We start from the raw sequence: 15,709 nt of genomic DNA on the forward strand, positions 1-15,709 counted from the left end.
TGAGGCCAGGAGTACAAGACTCCAGCTCTACAAAAAATTGTTAAAAAATTATCCAAACATGGTGGCACACATCTGTGGTCCCAGCTACTCAGGAAGCTGAGGTGAAAGGATCACTTGAGCCCAGGAATTTGAGGTTGCAATGAGCTTTGGTGATGCCACTGCACTCTAGCTTGGGCAACAGAGGGAGACCCTGTCTCAAACAACAACAAAACAGAGTGACATTTCTTGAATATAAAATATTCCTTTAAAGGAACAACAGCTAAGAGATGTATATTTGATTTACAAGGAATTAGCTCCTTTAGATGCTCTTTAAAGGGCTCTCTATAAAGAATCTGAATAGTATTTTAAAATATACATCTTTTGAAATAATAGCAAGCTCTTAATAGCACTTCCTATCTACAAGGCACTGTTCTAAACACTACATGTATTTGCTATTTATTCCTTAGAACCATTGTAAAGTAAGTCCTCTTATATCCTCATTTTACTAATGAGGAAATAAGCACATAAAAATTAACTTTAACTTGCCCAAAGTAATATAGCTAGTAAGTGCAGAGCCAGCATTTGAACCTTCATTGCACCTATGGAGACTCCTAAGAAGAGTTGATCAAGAAAGCAAATATGACAAAAGTGTCATATTCAAAGAGAAGTATGTAGTAACTCTTGCTTACAGTTTCTGGAAAAACAGTCTCACTAACCTAAACCTGCTCTTGATAACTGCCAAAGTTTTAAGCCAAGTTATTAAGTGACTATTTGTATCAAGACTTTTGTAAAAATTGATTATGGTCAATAAAGAGTCTGAATAAACTCATCCTCTTTTCCTAAGTGTCACTCTATTCTTTAATGTATTATGTTGCCTTTTTCTCCTTTCCTCTTGGCTCTTCCTACCTTCCTCTTCTCCAAAATATTCTGTTGACTATATGAAATTGCTGGTACTCAACCATGTATGACCTACAAAAATAACTTCCTTTGCTTAAACTAATATAAGAATTGAATTTTCTATTTCATATGACATTAGAAATCAAAATTATAGTCATCATCATGCATATTGTTTCAACGATTACAAAAGTAAGATTCAAGACAGTTTCCTACAATACACTAGGTTAGGCAGAAATAACAAACTGTCATGTACTTCAAACAAAGTTATAAGGGTACTCCCCACATAAAACAAAGGTTCAAAAACATTCACATGATTAAAAGTAGAAAACAAAACTTTATTTGATGAAAACTTTAAAAGTTCCAGTATGAAGTAACAAAATCAACAACCTACAAATTCTTTCACTCCTTTCCATTTCAAGCAAAATATTCTCTTCAGAAAAATGACCATTTCATAATATATATTCCCTTCTGTAGGCTATGCATGTATGAGTGGATAAATGGATATAAAATTCAAGAGAAAAAAATGGAAGTATTTTAAAAATAAAAATCTGAACCCCCTCCTTGAGGTGTATTGTGATATGGTTGCCAACATATTCAGCACCTTGTAATGACCAAGTTACTGATTTGAGTCCTGAAACAAGCCCCTGAATAAAAGAACAAGAGATCCTAGTCATGTGAATCACAGGTTGGCAGCAGAAGAAAAACTGACAGCAGCTAGAGAAGACCTCAAATATATGAAATCCACACTTCCAAAATATTTAACACTCACTTCAAACAGCTAATTGTCTCTAAGGTTTAATAAAGGAAATAGCTCAGAGTCTGAAATATGGATAATTGTCCTCTGAGTGACGTGGACATTCCTAATGCATCTTCAATGCTGTTGTCAACTCCATATTGAGGAACCAATCAAATATCAGATCTCATTTTACAGATAACCTTGGGTATGGAAACTTCTGATGCCACTTGTTCTTTCACGTTATCCCTAAAACGAAGTTCATTCTAGACTTACAGAAGTCATACCAAGTCAAGAAAGTCAAAAATATCTGGATCAATGCACTAAGTCACTCATTTGCACCAATAGAAAGGATCAGTTTCTTACATCTTTTCTCTTTTGCCTCAGTAGTGAGAATCCTGAGGAAATTAACCAGGAAACAAATGAGGCGGGCAAGATATTGCTACAAGTAAAAGAATCATTAGACTCAAAATAATTTTAAATGAGTTTTGACCATGAGTGAAAACTAGAAATGGACAGCCCCAATTTCTTTTTAAGGGCAGATGGTACCTTACATCTTGATCTTAGGAATAAACTATCTGTAACAAATGTCTAGGAATCAAGTCATAAGTCGCTTCATGCTTAAGTATTTCAAATATTGATGCTGTTAAGTGAATTTGTGTTTGAGTTATTTAGACAGCAGCTGTAATTTTATTGGATTTTATGAAACTTTTTGTCCAAATTATTTATATACTCTTAACTTTAAAAGGACAATAATCTGTGCTTATCTGTTTATATATCTGAAATCACCCATCATAATCATATACAATTTATTTACTGGAGAACTACAAGGTTATGTTTTGTACCACAAGATCTGTTCCTATTTAATGTAGACTTACTAAAATCTTCTACCGTCTTAACGCAGTCCTGTATATAACAGTTGTATGTATAATACCAATTTTTCAGTACCCAGCATAGTCAATCATTCCCATCATAATCACTGTAACCCTGGTAGCCACTGTTCCTTCGCTCATGGATACTAGACATCTTTTTCCATGCCGAGTCCTGATGGAAACTAGCACTGAAAGACCGGCCCAGACGCCCATGCTGCTTCTTGGAAATATTGTCTTCACTCTCCGATTTGGCAATTCCCTGGGCATGTGTTGGAGGTTGTGATTCTTGTCTAATGTTTCCAAATGGAAAATTCCAAAGGCCAAATCTTTGCCAACTAAGTCTCTGGAATGCTATGATGCAATGCAAATTTCCCCCAACCTAAACAAGAAAAAAAGTTGGGTGAAGAAAATGAAGAGAAATTAATTATACTCATTTGTGGGCCCCTATGAACTCCTGGTTTTTTCCTCCTTCACCTGCCTCAAAACAGTATTTTTCCTTCCAGACATCATCAGAGAACATTATCCTTCATCTTTCCTGATGGCTGCCTTTACAAAATATAACAATGACCACAGGAGCCAAAATACCTTTCCCACCCCTGCCTCTCTACCACTCACTCTCAACATACACTGTAACCTCCCCATCTGCCTAACTCAAATACCAACATCATCCCTCCTCCTCTCCTATTCTTCATACCTTCTTATATGCATACTATTATATCAATGGGATGTCTACTCAATCTACAGTGTCTACCATTCCCTGAGAATCTTCCCCCAAAGCCTTGTTTATATACATGGCTCTACAGTTAATTTGGCCCAAGCTGGGTTAAGACTGTGGAACTGGGCCCAAGACAGATCATTCTAGGTCTACTGTTCATCTAAAAGGAAGACATAAATTGAAAGATGATGATATTCAATAAATAAATAGACAAAAGGAGAGCTAAAAACAATAAATACCTCCCCAAAGAATGAGAGAGACACCTAGCTACAATACTTGGCCCCTACTATCATTCCAATACCTGGTACTATCCCTTTATGACTTCAGGCTGTCCTCCTTGCCCTTGGGTTTTAAAGATACTCCTGTATCCTTAAAATAATGTTCACTTTTCTATCTAAGATGGTCCGAACTGGGTTTCTGTTATTTATAGCCTAAAGAGCACTGAGTAAAATAGTGCATTTTGGTCAGCTGGGAAATGCTTTCAAAAACAAGAGTGTTCTTCTTACCTTCTTTGTTTTTCGATACTGCAGCCCCCTCTCTAAGTGCCGGATATCTAGGTATTCTGGATTTTGAGTGTTCAGATCAGTAACAATATCTGCCCACCTAGAGTTAAGAAGAAAGGATGAGCACAATTTTCCTTAAGTCCAAAGTATCATTTTACTGGAACATTTCACATGATCAAGTTGCTGTAATATTATCACAGCAATAATTGTCAACTCTCTTATCGCAGTATTGTATAATCTCATAACTTTAATAACATCTTGCTTTTATGGCAGTTCGGTTTATCCAACCATTGCCAAGGTTCTCAGTTTAAAATTGGTAATTTTTCCTATAAAATAAATATATATCAACATGTTAGGTGATATCCTGCAGGCTAAAGCAGCAACATGCTATATTTCCTTTTTAAATACAGTCAAATTTTAAAAGAATTAGAAGTTAATATGTCTTTATTAAGAGATAACATGATTGTGCAGAAAATCCAAGGGAAATATGAATACAAAACAATTCTAGCACTAATAAGTGAATTTGGTAAAGATGTAAGATTCAAAGTCTATGTAGAAAAATCAATTGTACTTTTTGTACTGAACCAGAAAAAAATGGGAAAATGAACATTTTTAAAAAATCAATTTATAATAGCATCAAAAAATATAACACACTTCGCAAAAATAGCATCAAAAAATGTAACACAAAAAAGATATATAAGACTCTATCTTGAAAAATGCAAAATATACCTGAGAGAAACTAAAACTTTATTTAAGTGGAGATACAGTCTATGTTCGTAGACTAGAAGATTCCACATTATTATGATGCCAATTCTCCCCAAAATAAACTATGAATTTGATGGCTTCTATCCTAACCAAAATCTCTCAACAGGTTTTTTAACAAAAACCAACAAATTATAAAATTTTTATACAAAATCCAAGGTCATAGAAGAGCCAAAACAGGGGAAGAATTTGCACTTACAAAATAGGTTCGATGTGCACCACCTGAGGGTAGGACACGCTTGATGTTTTGGTAAGGCGGGGGAGGGGGAGCAGGGAATGGCAGGGGCAATATATGTAACCCTAACAATATCTGTACCCCCATAATATGAAAAAATAAAAAAATTTTAAAAAGTGCAAAAAAAAAAGAAGAAGAGCCAAAACAATCTTGAAGAAGAAAAATTTCGAGGATTCATGCTACATAATTTCAGGATTTAGTATAAACAACAACAGTTAAGAGTGTGGTACTAGTAAAAGGATAGACAAACAGATTAGTGGAACAGAGTTCAGAAATAGACCACACATATATGGTCAACTAGTTTTTAATAGCAGAGGTACCCAAGAAATTAAACAAGGAAAGGAAAATCTTTGTAAACAAATTATACTGGAATAACTGCATAAGCGTTGGGAGAAGAAAATCAAAGTTGACCTCTACTTCATACCACACTCAAAAATTAATTGAAATAGTTCATAAACCTAAACATAAAATCTAGAAAGCTTCTAGAAGAAAATAGGAGATTATCTTTGAGGTCTTGGGGTAGGTAAAAATTTCTTTAAAAGGCACAAAAAAGCACATAAAAACAAAATTGATAAAATGGATTTAATCAAAATTAAGAACTTGTGTTCATCAGAACTTCTGTTCATTAGGAGGGTACAACCACTTTGGAGAACTTTCTCAGTTTCTTAAATACATATATATCTTATGAATCAGTAATTTCACTCCTAGGTATCTACCAGGGAGAAACAAAACATACATCCTCAAAAAGACTCGTACAATAGAATGTGGTATATCCACACAAAGGAAAATGATTTGGCCAGATAAAGGAATGAAGTTCTGATCCATGCTACAATATGGATGAACCTTCAAAACATTGTATTAAGTGAAAGAAGCCAGACATTAAATGCTGTATGTTGTATAACTCCATTTATGTGAAATGTCCAGAATAGGCAAATCCATAGAGCCAGAAAGTACATTAGTGGTTGCCAGGAGTTGGGGGAATGGTCAGTGATTGTTTATAGGTTTGGGATTTTTTGGCAGGATGATGAAAACATTCTGGAATCAGTGATATTTGGTGCACAATTCTGTATACTAAAATCCACTGTATTGTACGTTTTGTTTGGGTTTTTATTTTGAGACAGAGTCTTGCTCTGTTGCATGGGAAAGAGTGCGAAGGCATCAGCCTAGCTCACAGCAACCCCAAACTCCTGGGCTCAAGTGATCCTCCTGTCTTATCCTCTCGAGTAGCTGAGACTACAACAGGCGTGTGCCACCATGCCCGGCTAATTGTTTCTATATATTTTTAGTTGTCCAGATAATTTCTTTGTATTTTTAGTAGAGATGGGGTCTTGCTCTTGCTCAGGCTGGTCTCAAACTCCTGACCTCGAGCAATCCTCCCACCTCAGCCTCCCAGAGCGCTAGGATTACAGGCATAAGCCACCACACCCGGCCCTAAATTGTACGTTTTTAAAGGGTGAACTTTATGACACGTAAATTATATCTTAGTAAAACTGCTATATAAGTTCTTTTAAAAGACTTGTACATGAAAGTTCTTAACAGCTTTATTCATGATAGACCAAAACTGAAAACAATCCAAATGCCCATCAACAGGAAAATGGATAACAAACTGTAACATCCTCATACAACAGAGTACTCAGCAGTAATAAACCACTGATACACGACATAACAGAGAAATCTCAAAAATGATACTTAAATGAAGACACAGACACAAAAGAAATATTGTATGATTCTATTTACATGGAATTCAAGAGCCAGCAAAATAAATCTATGATGATAGAAATCAGAACAGGGGTTGTCCATGGGCATTAATAGGAATGGAGAATGAGGGTACTTTCTGTGGTAATGAAAATGTACCATAATCTTGTTTGGGGTGGTGATTATGCAGGTGTATACAATTATCAAAACTCATTTAATTATACAGTTAAGATCTGTGCATTTCACGGACTCTAAATATTATCTCAGTTAAAGGAAATAAGGGGAAGTTAACATACTTTTTACAGTGAATGGCAGGGTGTTTTCTACTTGATTCTCCAATTAAGATCCAATATTCAACTTCCTGTGGTGAGAGAGGGCCCCTGCTAAATACAAAATACATTCAGAGTAAGCTTAATAAAGGTCATTCACTCTCTTGAGTATACTACTTTAACTATACACTAATAAAAGATATACCAATGTTTATTCAAAGATGGCATTCTTTAACCTATTAATTAAATAGACATTAGAGTTTAGGCTTGGGCAAATTTCTGAAGGTCATTAAAGAGAACTCATAAGTCAAATTTAGGCCTTAATCCACTATTCAAAATCTAGGGCTAAAAAATGTTTTATTAATAATATACTATCTCTCGGATCCTAGAAGGAAAAAACAAAATCCTAGCATACTACCAGCATTCTTCAGCTACTCTCTTTCACCATGCATTAAAGAAGTTTCAAGACACATCCTAAAAATAAAACCTAAACCAGGGATTCACCTGGGAATTTTTAAAACACCGATTCTCTAATTCCATCCCTAGAAATGTGAATTCAAATAGATCTGGAGTGGAGTCCAAGGAGTTGCATAGTATAAAAAAAAAAACCTCAGATGATTCTTAAGTGCAGGCATGGGTGAGGAACTTTCTTTTAAAGGATACAAAGTAGGAATAAAATCATGTTTTACATTTGATAGATGTCTGAAATAAAGTGAAGATGCAGGATGAAATCATAAAAGAAACACACAATATACCTCATTTATAAGAAATTCCCCCTTAGAGAGATGAATAAAGCATTTGAGGATTTGGAGAAACCAGGTAGTTTCCTTCTTGCTCCTCATTCAAAAGAACAGAATGTCTAGCTTCCCGGTTCTCCAAGGTCTCCCTCCTCCTACCCCTAGGGGCCTTTGAGTGGGACTCCAAGGCCAGATGCCCTCCACCCCAAAAACCCCATCCTATCCCTACATGACCAAACCACAGCCTCTGGCCCTCCCTTTAGAGACAGTTACTGAGAGACAGTTACAGAGCTGCTGCTCTGTCTCCCTGTCCTACTCAGCCACCAACCCCCCAATCCAGGCGTGAACAAACCAGACCCTCACTGGGCGAGGTGGCCATGCCCACCAACACCTTTCCTCAAAGTATTCATGGCTTCTTCTGTTTTCACCAATTCCTTAACTAGAACACTGTCCCCTTTGCTTTTAACTATCCTGACATAATCTCAATCCATCATGAGGAAAACTCACTAAGGAGAAAAAAGTATTTAAAACTCAGTCACCCTCTCTTTTTTAGGGACTGTCTCTTCCAAAATGATGTACGTTTACCAGTAAAGATATATAGTGGGGTTTTTAAATTTTATTTTATTATTTTTGTTTTGTTTTGTTTTTTGTTTTTGTTTTTGAAATGGCATCTGACTCTGTTGCTAGGACTAGAGTACAGTGGTGTCATCATAGCTCACTGCAGCCTCCAACTCCTGGGCTCAAGTGATCCTCCTGCTTCAGCCTCCCAAGTAGCTGGGACTACAGGCATGAGCCAACACACCCAGCCAAGATATATACCTAATAAAATATAATAGAAATAAAAAAGCAAAGAAAGAAACAAATATAACCATGAAGGTAATAAAGTTCCTGACATTACAAACAAAAATTGTCTCTGAGCTTCCTTGCAACCAGGACAAAGTGGGGACCCAGATAAATTCCATGTTTTTCACTGTAAGAAAAAAAGATGCTTTGTAATTTACTTGGTTGTAACAGTCTTTTTGACACTTGATTCTGTACTACATTGTTCATGGGGACACTAGATGAGGCACTGAGACATAATCTGGAAAGTCTTTTCTGTTTTATAATATCATAAATGTAACAGTGACTTTTCAAATGGCTTTCTCTTGTAATGACTGAACAACAGTATCTAAGTGGATTTTTGTTAAAAGACAATTAAATAAATGAAATTCTGCAAAAGAATGAATTATAATGTTTACAGAATAGTCTAATGATGTCAGGAAAGTAGATCACAAAGCCCAATTTCAAAGAGACTTAGAATACCCCTTAATATTTCTTAAAATGCTTTCTACAACACATTTTCCTGATGAAGTATCCACATGCAACATGCAAATGCTTACCTGTATGCTTTATTAGCTTTAACAGGGGTTGCTTCAAAGCCAATTGGACAAAAATAATGATTTTGACAATGATAGATAAAAGCCAGTGATTCGTCTTTCAATCCACGCGTTAACTTTGACAAGGCCCCTGAAGCTACAAAAAACAGAACCAAACAAACAACTGAGGGCCAGCAAAGCAATGTTCATGCTTCACACAAAGGACTAGTTAAAGGCTGAAAGACAGAAAGACATTACTTGGAACACGCTGACACTTCTGGGGGGAAAATGAGAAGCTATTGATAGGTAAATATTAATGATAAATGATAAATATTATTAATAGGTAAAATATTAATGAATTTATTTTCAGTTTTACCCTTTAAACTGAAATTGAGATAAACTCATTAGCAAACTAAAAAACTGAAATATGTCCTTGCTCATCAAAACCTAATAATACACAAAGTTGTCAATGAAATTTTAATTACTATATAAAGCCTAGTGCCTAGTGTGTATAGCAATGGTCTCAACTTTTCTGGTTGTACACATCCAATGCAAGATGCAAGTTTACCCAGTCACTAAAATTTTCTGAATAAGCATGCCCAATATAAGCACATTTGTTTATAAACTATATAAATATACTACTGTACTAATATGCCTTTATAAAAGATATAGCAAAAGAAATAATTTTAAATTAGATTATAATATAAACATGCTAATATGTATGTAGCATGTACATCCTAATTTAAAGACTGCTGATGTATATGGATAAATATAAACTCTAGATAATAAACAAGTCCCCAAAATGCAAACTTCTACTACTAACACACACTTTAATCTTTCCACTAAAGTTACAGAGACAAGAGGAGCAGCTTTTACAAGCGAAGTGATGAGATAACATCTCTACAGAGAAGGACTGGTAGTACCACCACAACCTCTTATAGCCACTCTTCCTTTTATATTTCCCATAACTATAATATTATCGTTGTCAAGAATTTCAAAACTATTACCAGAATAAACAAGTTTTTATCAGCACTCAGTACTCAAAACCATTAACTGAGGTTTCATTAACTTGCTTCTCCCAGAAGAAACTAAATTATTCATTAACAAATAGCCCATTAAAACTGAAAATCCTAAAAATAGTTGAAGTAGATAAAAGCCTGCCAGCCACCGTTTCAATGATCGACTTTCTGGCCACCAAAATAGCTGAAGACCACAAAGAACAGCAGGTCAATGGCTGCCGCAGAGACAAGGGAGGTGGGCCCCTGCCCCACAACAATTTGTGATGCCCGTGAAGACAATAACATTTTAGCTTAAACTGTTTCTCCAAGGTTTCATCTAGATCTCCTGCATAGATTCGTACTTTACCACCTAACATCAGAGCACCCCTGAACAGCTGGGAGACCTTTTCTACTAAAATCTCTATTTCATAGAGATGACAAATGATAAATATGTCTCTCTGCAGTTTTTGGGTGAGTTCTCCTGATAATTTAAAAACTGACACCTCAGGGGCAGCTCTACATAAAGAATTTTAAGAACTTAAATTCAAAGACAGTCAATATTTCATTGGCATAATTGAACCTGATTGCAGAGAAGTTTTGGAATAGCGAACAAATGTAAATGTGTGGATTTAGATTCCTCATAAGCTCAATAATTATAAAGGATGTTTATACACAGAATTGTTTTTAAAGCTCTTTTAAAATTGTGAAACTGCCAAATAAAAAGTTGTTTCAGGCTGGGGGCATAATGACTCACATCTGTAATCCTAGCACTCTGGGAGGCCAAGGCAGGAGGATTACTTGAGCTCAGGAGTTTGAGACCAGCCTGAGCAAGAGCGAGACCCCATCTCTACTAAAAATAGAAAAAACTAGCCGGGTGTGGTGGCTCACGCCTGTAGTTCCAGCTACTCGGGAGGCTGAGGCAGGAGGATCACTTGAGCCCAGGAGTTTGAGGTTGCTGTGAGCTAGGCTGATGCCATGGCACTCTAGCCTTTTAGACAGAGTGAGACTCTGTCTAAAAAAAAAAAAAGTTGTTCCAAATAACTGTAACTTTTAATAAAATAACTTTTATTATGAATTTTTAATGGAAATCATTAGGTATTGCAAGCTTTCCTCCTAAGTCAAATGTAATACAAAACTTCTTTAGTTTGACTATGAATAGTAATTACTTTAACGTCCTGGAATATATTCAGGATTCCAGGGGCAAATGAGATAGGTAAGAAAGTCTGTTCTCATTGTTTTGTCTGCTACGAACACTCTTTTACCATGTCCAAGTTTTCTGGAAGACATGAGGTGGTTTTTCTTCTGTGGAGTAATGTTTATGAGCTTATGATATATTATATGTATAATATATAAAATCTATAAACTATATAGATCAGAATATATATATTATCATATATATTATTATAATGTTTATGGGCTTATGATACTCAGGGATGTTTTACCTCCTTACTTCAAGGTATATAACAGCATTCTGACTGATTTAGATTAGGAATCAGCAAACTTTTTCCTAAAAGGCCAGATAGTAAATATTTTAGGCTATGGGTCATAGGCACTACTCATATTACTCAACTCTGCCACTGCAGCATGAAAACAGCAGCCATAGGCAGTATGTAAGCAAAGGGATATGGCTATGTTTGAATAAAACTTTATTTACAAAACAGGCCCCTGGCTCATTGATGGTAGTTTGCCAATCTCTAATTTAGATTAATAATTTTCAAACTTGTTTTGACATGGAGCTCCTTCTGCAAGGAAAATCTACATGGCAAGCTAGTCCATAAAAAGGGGTCAAAGCAGAGCTGCTGTGGCCAAAAAAGAGGTAGGGAATCTAGCTGCCTATCCCTCCCCTCCATGAGCCCTTAAGGCACCTCTGTACAATCCCTAGGACTCAACTGAGCACAATATAAAAATCACTTTCCTATAAATGGAAAACCCAGCCATTGAAAAAGAGGTTGGATGCTCCTCTTTAAAAAGACTATAGCAGTAATTCTCAAACTTAAGAATGAAGAGCAGATGCCAATATCCACACTCAGAGTGTCTGACCCAGCAGGTCTAGGAGCAGGGACCAAGAATTGGCATTTCTCACAAGTTACCAGGTGGTGCTATTGTTGGCTATTTTGAGAGCCATTGGTCTAGAGTTAAGAGGAAAATTTAACTCAATTCATGAGCACCTAGTAACTATTTCAGATACTATAGGGAAACAAAAAACAAGTACTACACAGTACCTCAAAGTGCTCTAGTAGGGAAGATGAAACAAATAACTTTAATATAAGGTAGGATAAGACAGTGTCACAAAGGGGTTATAGAATTCAAAGGAGAGATAGCACATCAGGTTTGAGAAATCAAGAAGGATTCAAGATGGAACTTAAAAAAGTCACAAGATTTCAACAATCCAGACAAAGGAAAGAGCATGAGGAGAAAACAAAACCACTGGAGAGGAAGAGATATAATCAGGGAACAGCACGTCATATAGTTTAGAATATCGGGTATGATGGTACAGAGAAGCCTACCATAGGGCACTCCCACAGTTTCAGGACAAAGTCAGAAAAAGATCACTCTCTGAAATAAAAGACAGTAAATATAGCATTTAATACATTAAGGTAGTCATCCAAGAAAGTAATTCTGTATATGAGAAGACACAGAAATGTATTACTGATAGAAGCTAAATTATAAATGTATTACAGATAGAAGCTAAATTCAGAATGAAGTTCAGTCTATACTTGAGGATATCTAAAAATCTGAAACTTAAGTGACAAAGCAAGCACTACTCAATCCAGAGCCATGATCCATACTGTGTAGAGAAAGGAGAACAAATTACGGGAATCAGCTGGCCTGTTGCACTGTTGAGAGATGTCCTGAGCAGCCAACAAGAGAATTCTGATTCATTTGGTATTATACAGGGTGTCCCAAAATTCGCCAAACATAAGGAAAGTGTAAATTGTAGCTAAATGTACCTTTATTTTAAAAATATTCATTACAAAATTTTACAAAATTTTTCCTTTGTATGCAGACTTTTGGTACACCCTGTTTTTCTCACTTTAATACATTAACATTTTGACATTCTTTCAATTTGTTTATTATAAGCTTATCCTGTAGAGCTTGATCATCTATAGAGGACCTGTAGACAACTCTAGAAGAACTCGCTAGAAGGTATTTTTACACCTTCAAAGATGAAAATAGCTTCAGAAAGTATAATAAGTAATACAGCAACCTAACATCACCATGCAAGGCCCTTCCCCCCTTGACATCTTTTAAATACAACTTGTCCATGGAGGACAGCAGGGGAAAGCCACTCTAGACTAGCTTGGGATGATACTAAAGAGGTTATACTTTAAGCAAGCATTAGGGAGCTCCTGCAGATGGAAGGGGTATATTAGCAATGCACATTAAAGTGTTATCTGGCATTGTGTGTAATATGAATCAGAGAAATCCAGTGGTGAGGAAAGCAGAATAATAATAATGCACTGTCCCCGAGATGTGTTGAGGTGGTGCAGTAAGTGGGTAGCAATGGTTGTGGTGAAGGTACATGTGAGCTATGCAGGAATGATGCAGATGTAGGTATTCTGTTAAGCAAGAGTAATGAATTGCAATACTCACTAGAAGAACAAAAATTAAATATATGAACATAAGTATAATCTTCAAGCTAGCTGATGAAAAAAAATGAATCTGGACTTCCCATCAACAAATGTTGGTGGCTAAGTAAACCAATACTTAGAAGTTACATGAAGGGATAGCTAATGTTGGCAACTTTTAGCACAAACCTTCATTGTGACTAATTATATCTCTGAAAAAAATACTTTAACTCTATTAACAGGTAAATTTTATCAAAATCTCTGGACTTTTTTTTTATTCTATGAGTGGTCTCAGTTTACAAGTGGAAAGGAGCATGTCAGCAAACCCTGGGGAGTGACTAAATCCAAGAAGCATGGTCCCCAGGAAAACGTAAAGCCATTGTGAACAACAAACCTAATAGTCCTTAAAAATAATTTAAACAAAAGGAGAAGAGACATTTCCAAGCATTTTTAAACAAGCAACACCAACGGACAATGGTTTTCGCTACTGAACATCCCAGAGAGAAATAGGGAAGCCTACTTCTGCAACTCTTTCTTCTACAACGAGAGAGAACAAAAAAGACATTTGCTTTACACATTGACCACTACTCCACCTGAATACAATCAGAATTTACAGGGTAGCATGTGTGAGGTCATGGGCATCATACAGAGAATCAAAGGGTGATTCAGGACAGTCCCTATGGTCAAGGAGCTGAACATTCACATAAAATAGATGAAACAAAACAAAGGGTAGCATATACCAAATGCCAAATGATAGACGTAAATAATCACTACTACAGAAATTAGAAGGATTCCAGGGCTAGAGTTGCCAGGGAACACTTCAGAGATGGAGCAGAGCTTGAACGAATGGGACCCCTGATTAGTGAAGAGGAAGACAAAAAGATTCCAGGGGCAGTATGCAGATCCATTATCCTTCAGGAAACACACAGAGAAAAGGGAAACAATGAGGAGTTGAGTATTATGAAAGGAACATGAAAATGGGAATAAAATTTCAAAAATAAATTATTAAAGTTTACTTGAAGAAATTTTTGCAGCAACCACTCCGTCAAAAAAAAAAAAAAAAAATCAAACGAGGAAAAAAAGTAGTTTATCCAGTTCCTTGGATGAAAAAGACCAGATGTACATTGGAGGAAGTTTAAACAAAGAGGTAAAAAAGTCACTGGGACCCTGTGCCACACATCCTAGATTATTAAGGGAACTGGTAAACATACACATCAAATCATTACATTTAAATACGTCATGAACAACTCAGGAGATACCAGACTACTGGGAAATAAAACGAAGTACAGATCTTCAAAAGATCTACAAAGGAGAATGTCTAATAAAATTATAGTATTATATAAAATCTTAAAGTTGGATAGGACATTTGTTCAAAAATCTTTTAAAATTCCAGAGTAGTGGTTTCTAAATCTACTCTCTCCAGAGCCCTTTCAGTATTTTATTCTACTCATAGGTTCATAGATTACATTTTCTTTGAGGAATTTGCTTAAATTTGCATAGCTGATGTTTTCCTCTATACCCAGAGTTTCTTTGACAGCATATTTTCTTTCGTATTCTAATCTCTCTCGGTCTTTTCCTTTCATTTCACTGACCTGTCTCTTAATCTATCCTCCTGTTCCACCTAGATGCTGCTGATATCAGGATGACAAAATGCACGCACTGCTCTGATGAAATCCTCTTATGATCAGTAGGCAAAAGGCAAGTAAAAGAAATTAGGAGTCTAGTTCTGGTGTCTCCCAGGGCCCTAATCATAATGTAGTGTTGGGACACAAGCCTGAGAACTGGATTGTGTGGCTTTACATCGTGTCCTACACACACGTGACATCCTCTCCAGTAGCTACTTCTACACTCCCAGACATACGGTTTGGTCCACACTCCATGAAAAGAGATATGAAGTAGTCATGGCTCAGATAAGAAATGATTCTGTGACATTCTTAACCTTGTACTAATCATTTATAATGTAGAAGGCAACAAGCAAGGCACTGCTAAGATGTAAAGTTGAATAAAAATTCATCTCCTGTGCTTAGGAACACGTACCATCTAGAAATTTGAAAAACTGTCAACTGAGAGACTTCAAGAGACAGCAACCAGGAGGATGGCCCTGGGTTCTGATGCAAAGTAGGGCAGGCCTGGTCCACAGGGGCAGATGAGTGTGTGTTTGGAGGGGGAAGCGGGCAGGGGAGCAAGGAAAAGAGATGAGCTAAAGAAAGAAGAAAAGTAAACATTATCCTTTCCATGTCATGAAAGAGTACTTCAAAAGAAGAATGCTAGTTTGGGGATGGAAAACAACAAAATTCTCTTCTAGAGGTTTCCTAACTCAAATCTCCTGAATTTCTCATGCCTCATTTCTTCAACCTGGGACTCATTAAATTAACTCCTACTGAGTACAT

The 15,709-nt window shown here is 36.2% G+C and overlaps 1 protein-coding gene across 5 annotated transcripts in view; it reads right to left on the reverse strand.

The window, feature by feature from the left end:
• Positions 1–1,190: 1,190 nt before the first annotated feature.
• BIVM (basic, immunoglobulin-like variable motif containing) overlaps positions 1,191–15,709 on the reverse strand; it is a 39,685-nt gene continuing 25,166 nt past the window's right edge. For 4 of the 5 annotated variants that reach the window (XM_012751955.3, XM_012751957.3, XM_012751956.3 and 1 more), the window contains exons 8-11: positions 8,777–8,909; positions 6,688–6,774; positions 3,703–3,799; positions 1,191–2,860 (exon numbers count right to left, since the gene is read on the reverse strand). In XM_012751955.3, the coding sequence (XP_012607409.1) occupies positions 2,567–2,860; positions 3,703–3,799; positions 6,688–6,774; positions 8,777–8,909 (611 nt within the window). In that variant the 3' untranslated portion in view covers positions 1,191–2,566. The remainder of the gene's footprint in view (positions 2,861–3,702; positions 3,800–6,687; positions 6,775–8,776; positions 8,910–15,709) is intronic. The other variant, XM_012751961.3, reaches the window with a different exon arrangement.

The sequence above is a fragment of the Microcebus murinus genome, chromosome 13 (genome assembly GCF_040939455.1).
Source record: "Microcebus murinus isolate Inina chromosome 13, M.murinus_Inina_mat1.0, whole genome shotgun sequence".
NCBI classification, from domain to species: Eukaryota; Metazoa; Chordata; class Mammalia; order Primates; family Cheirogaleidae; genus Microcebus; species Microcebus murinus.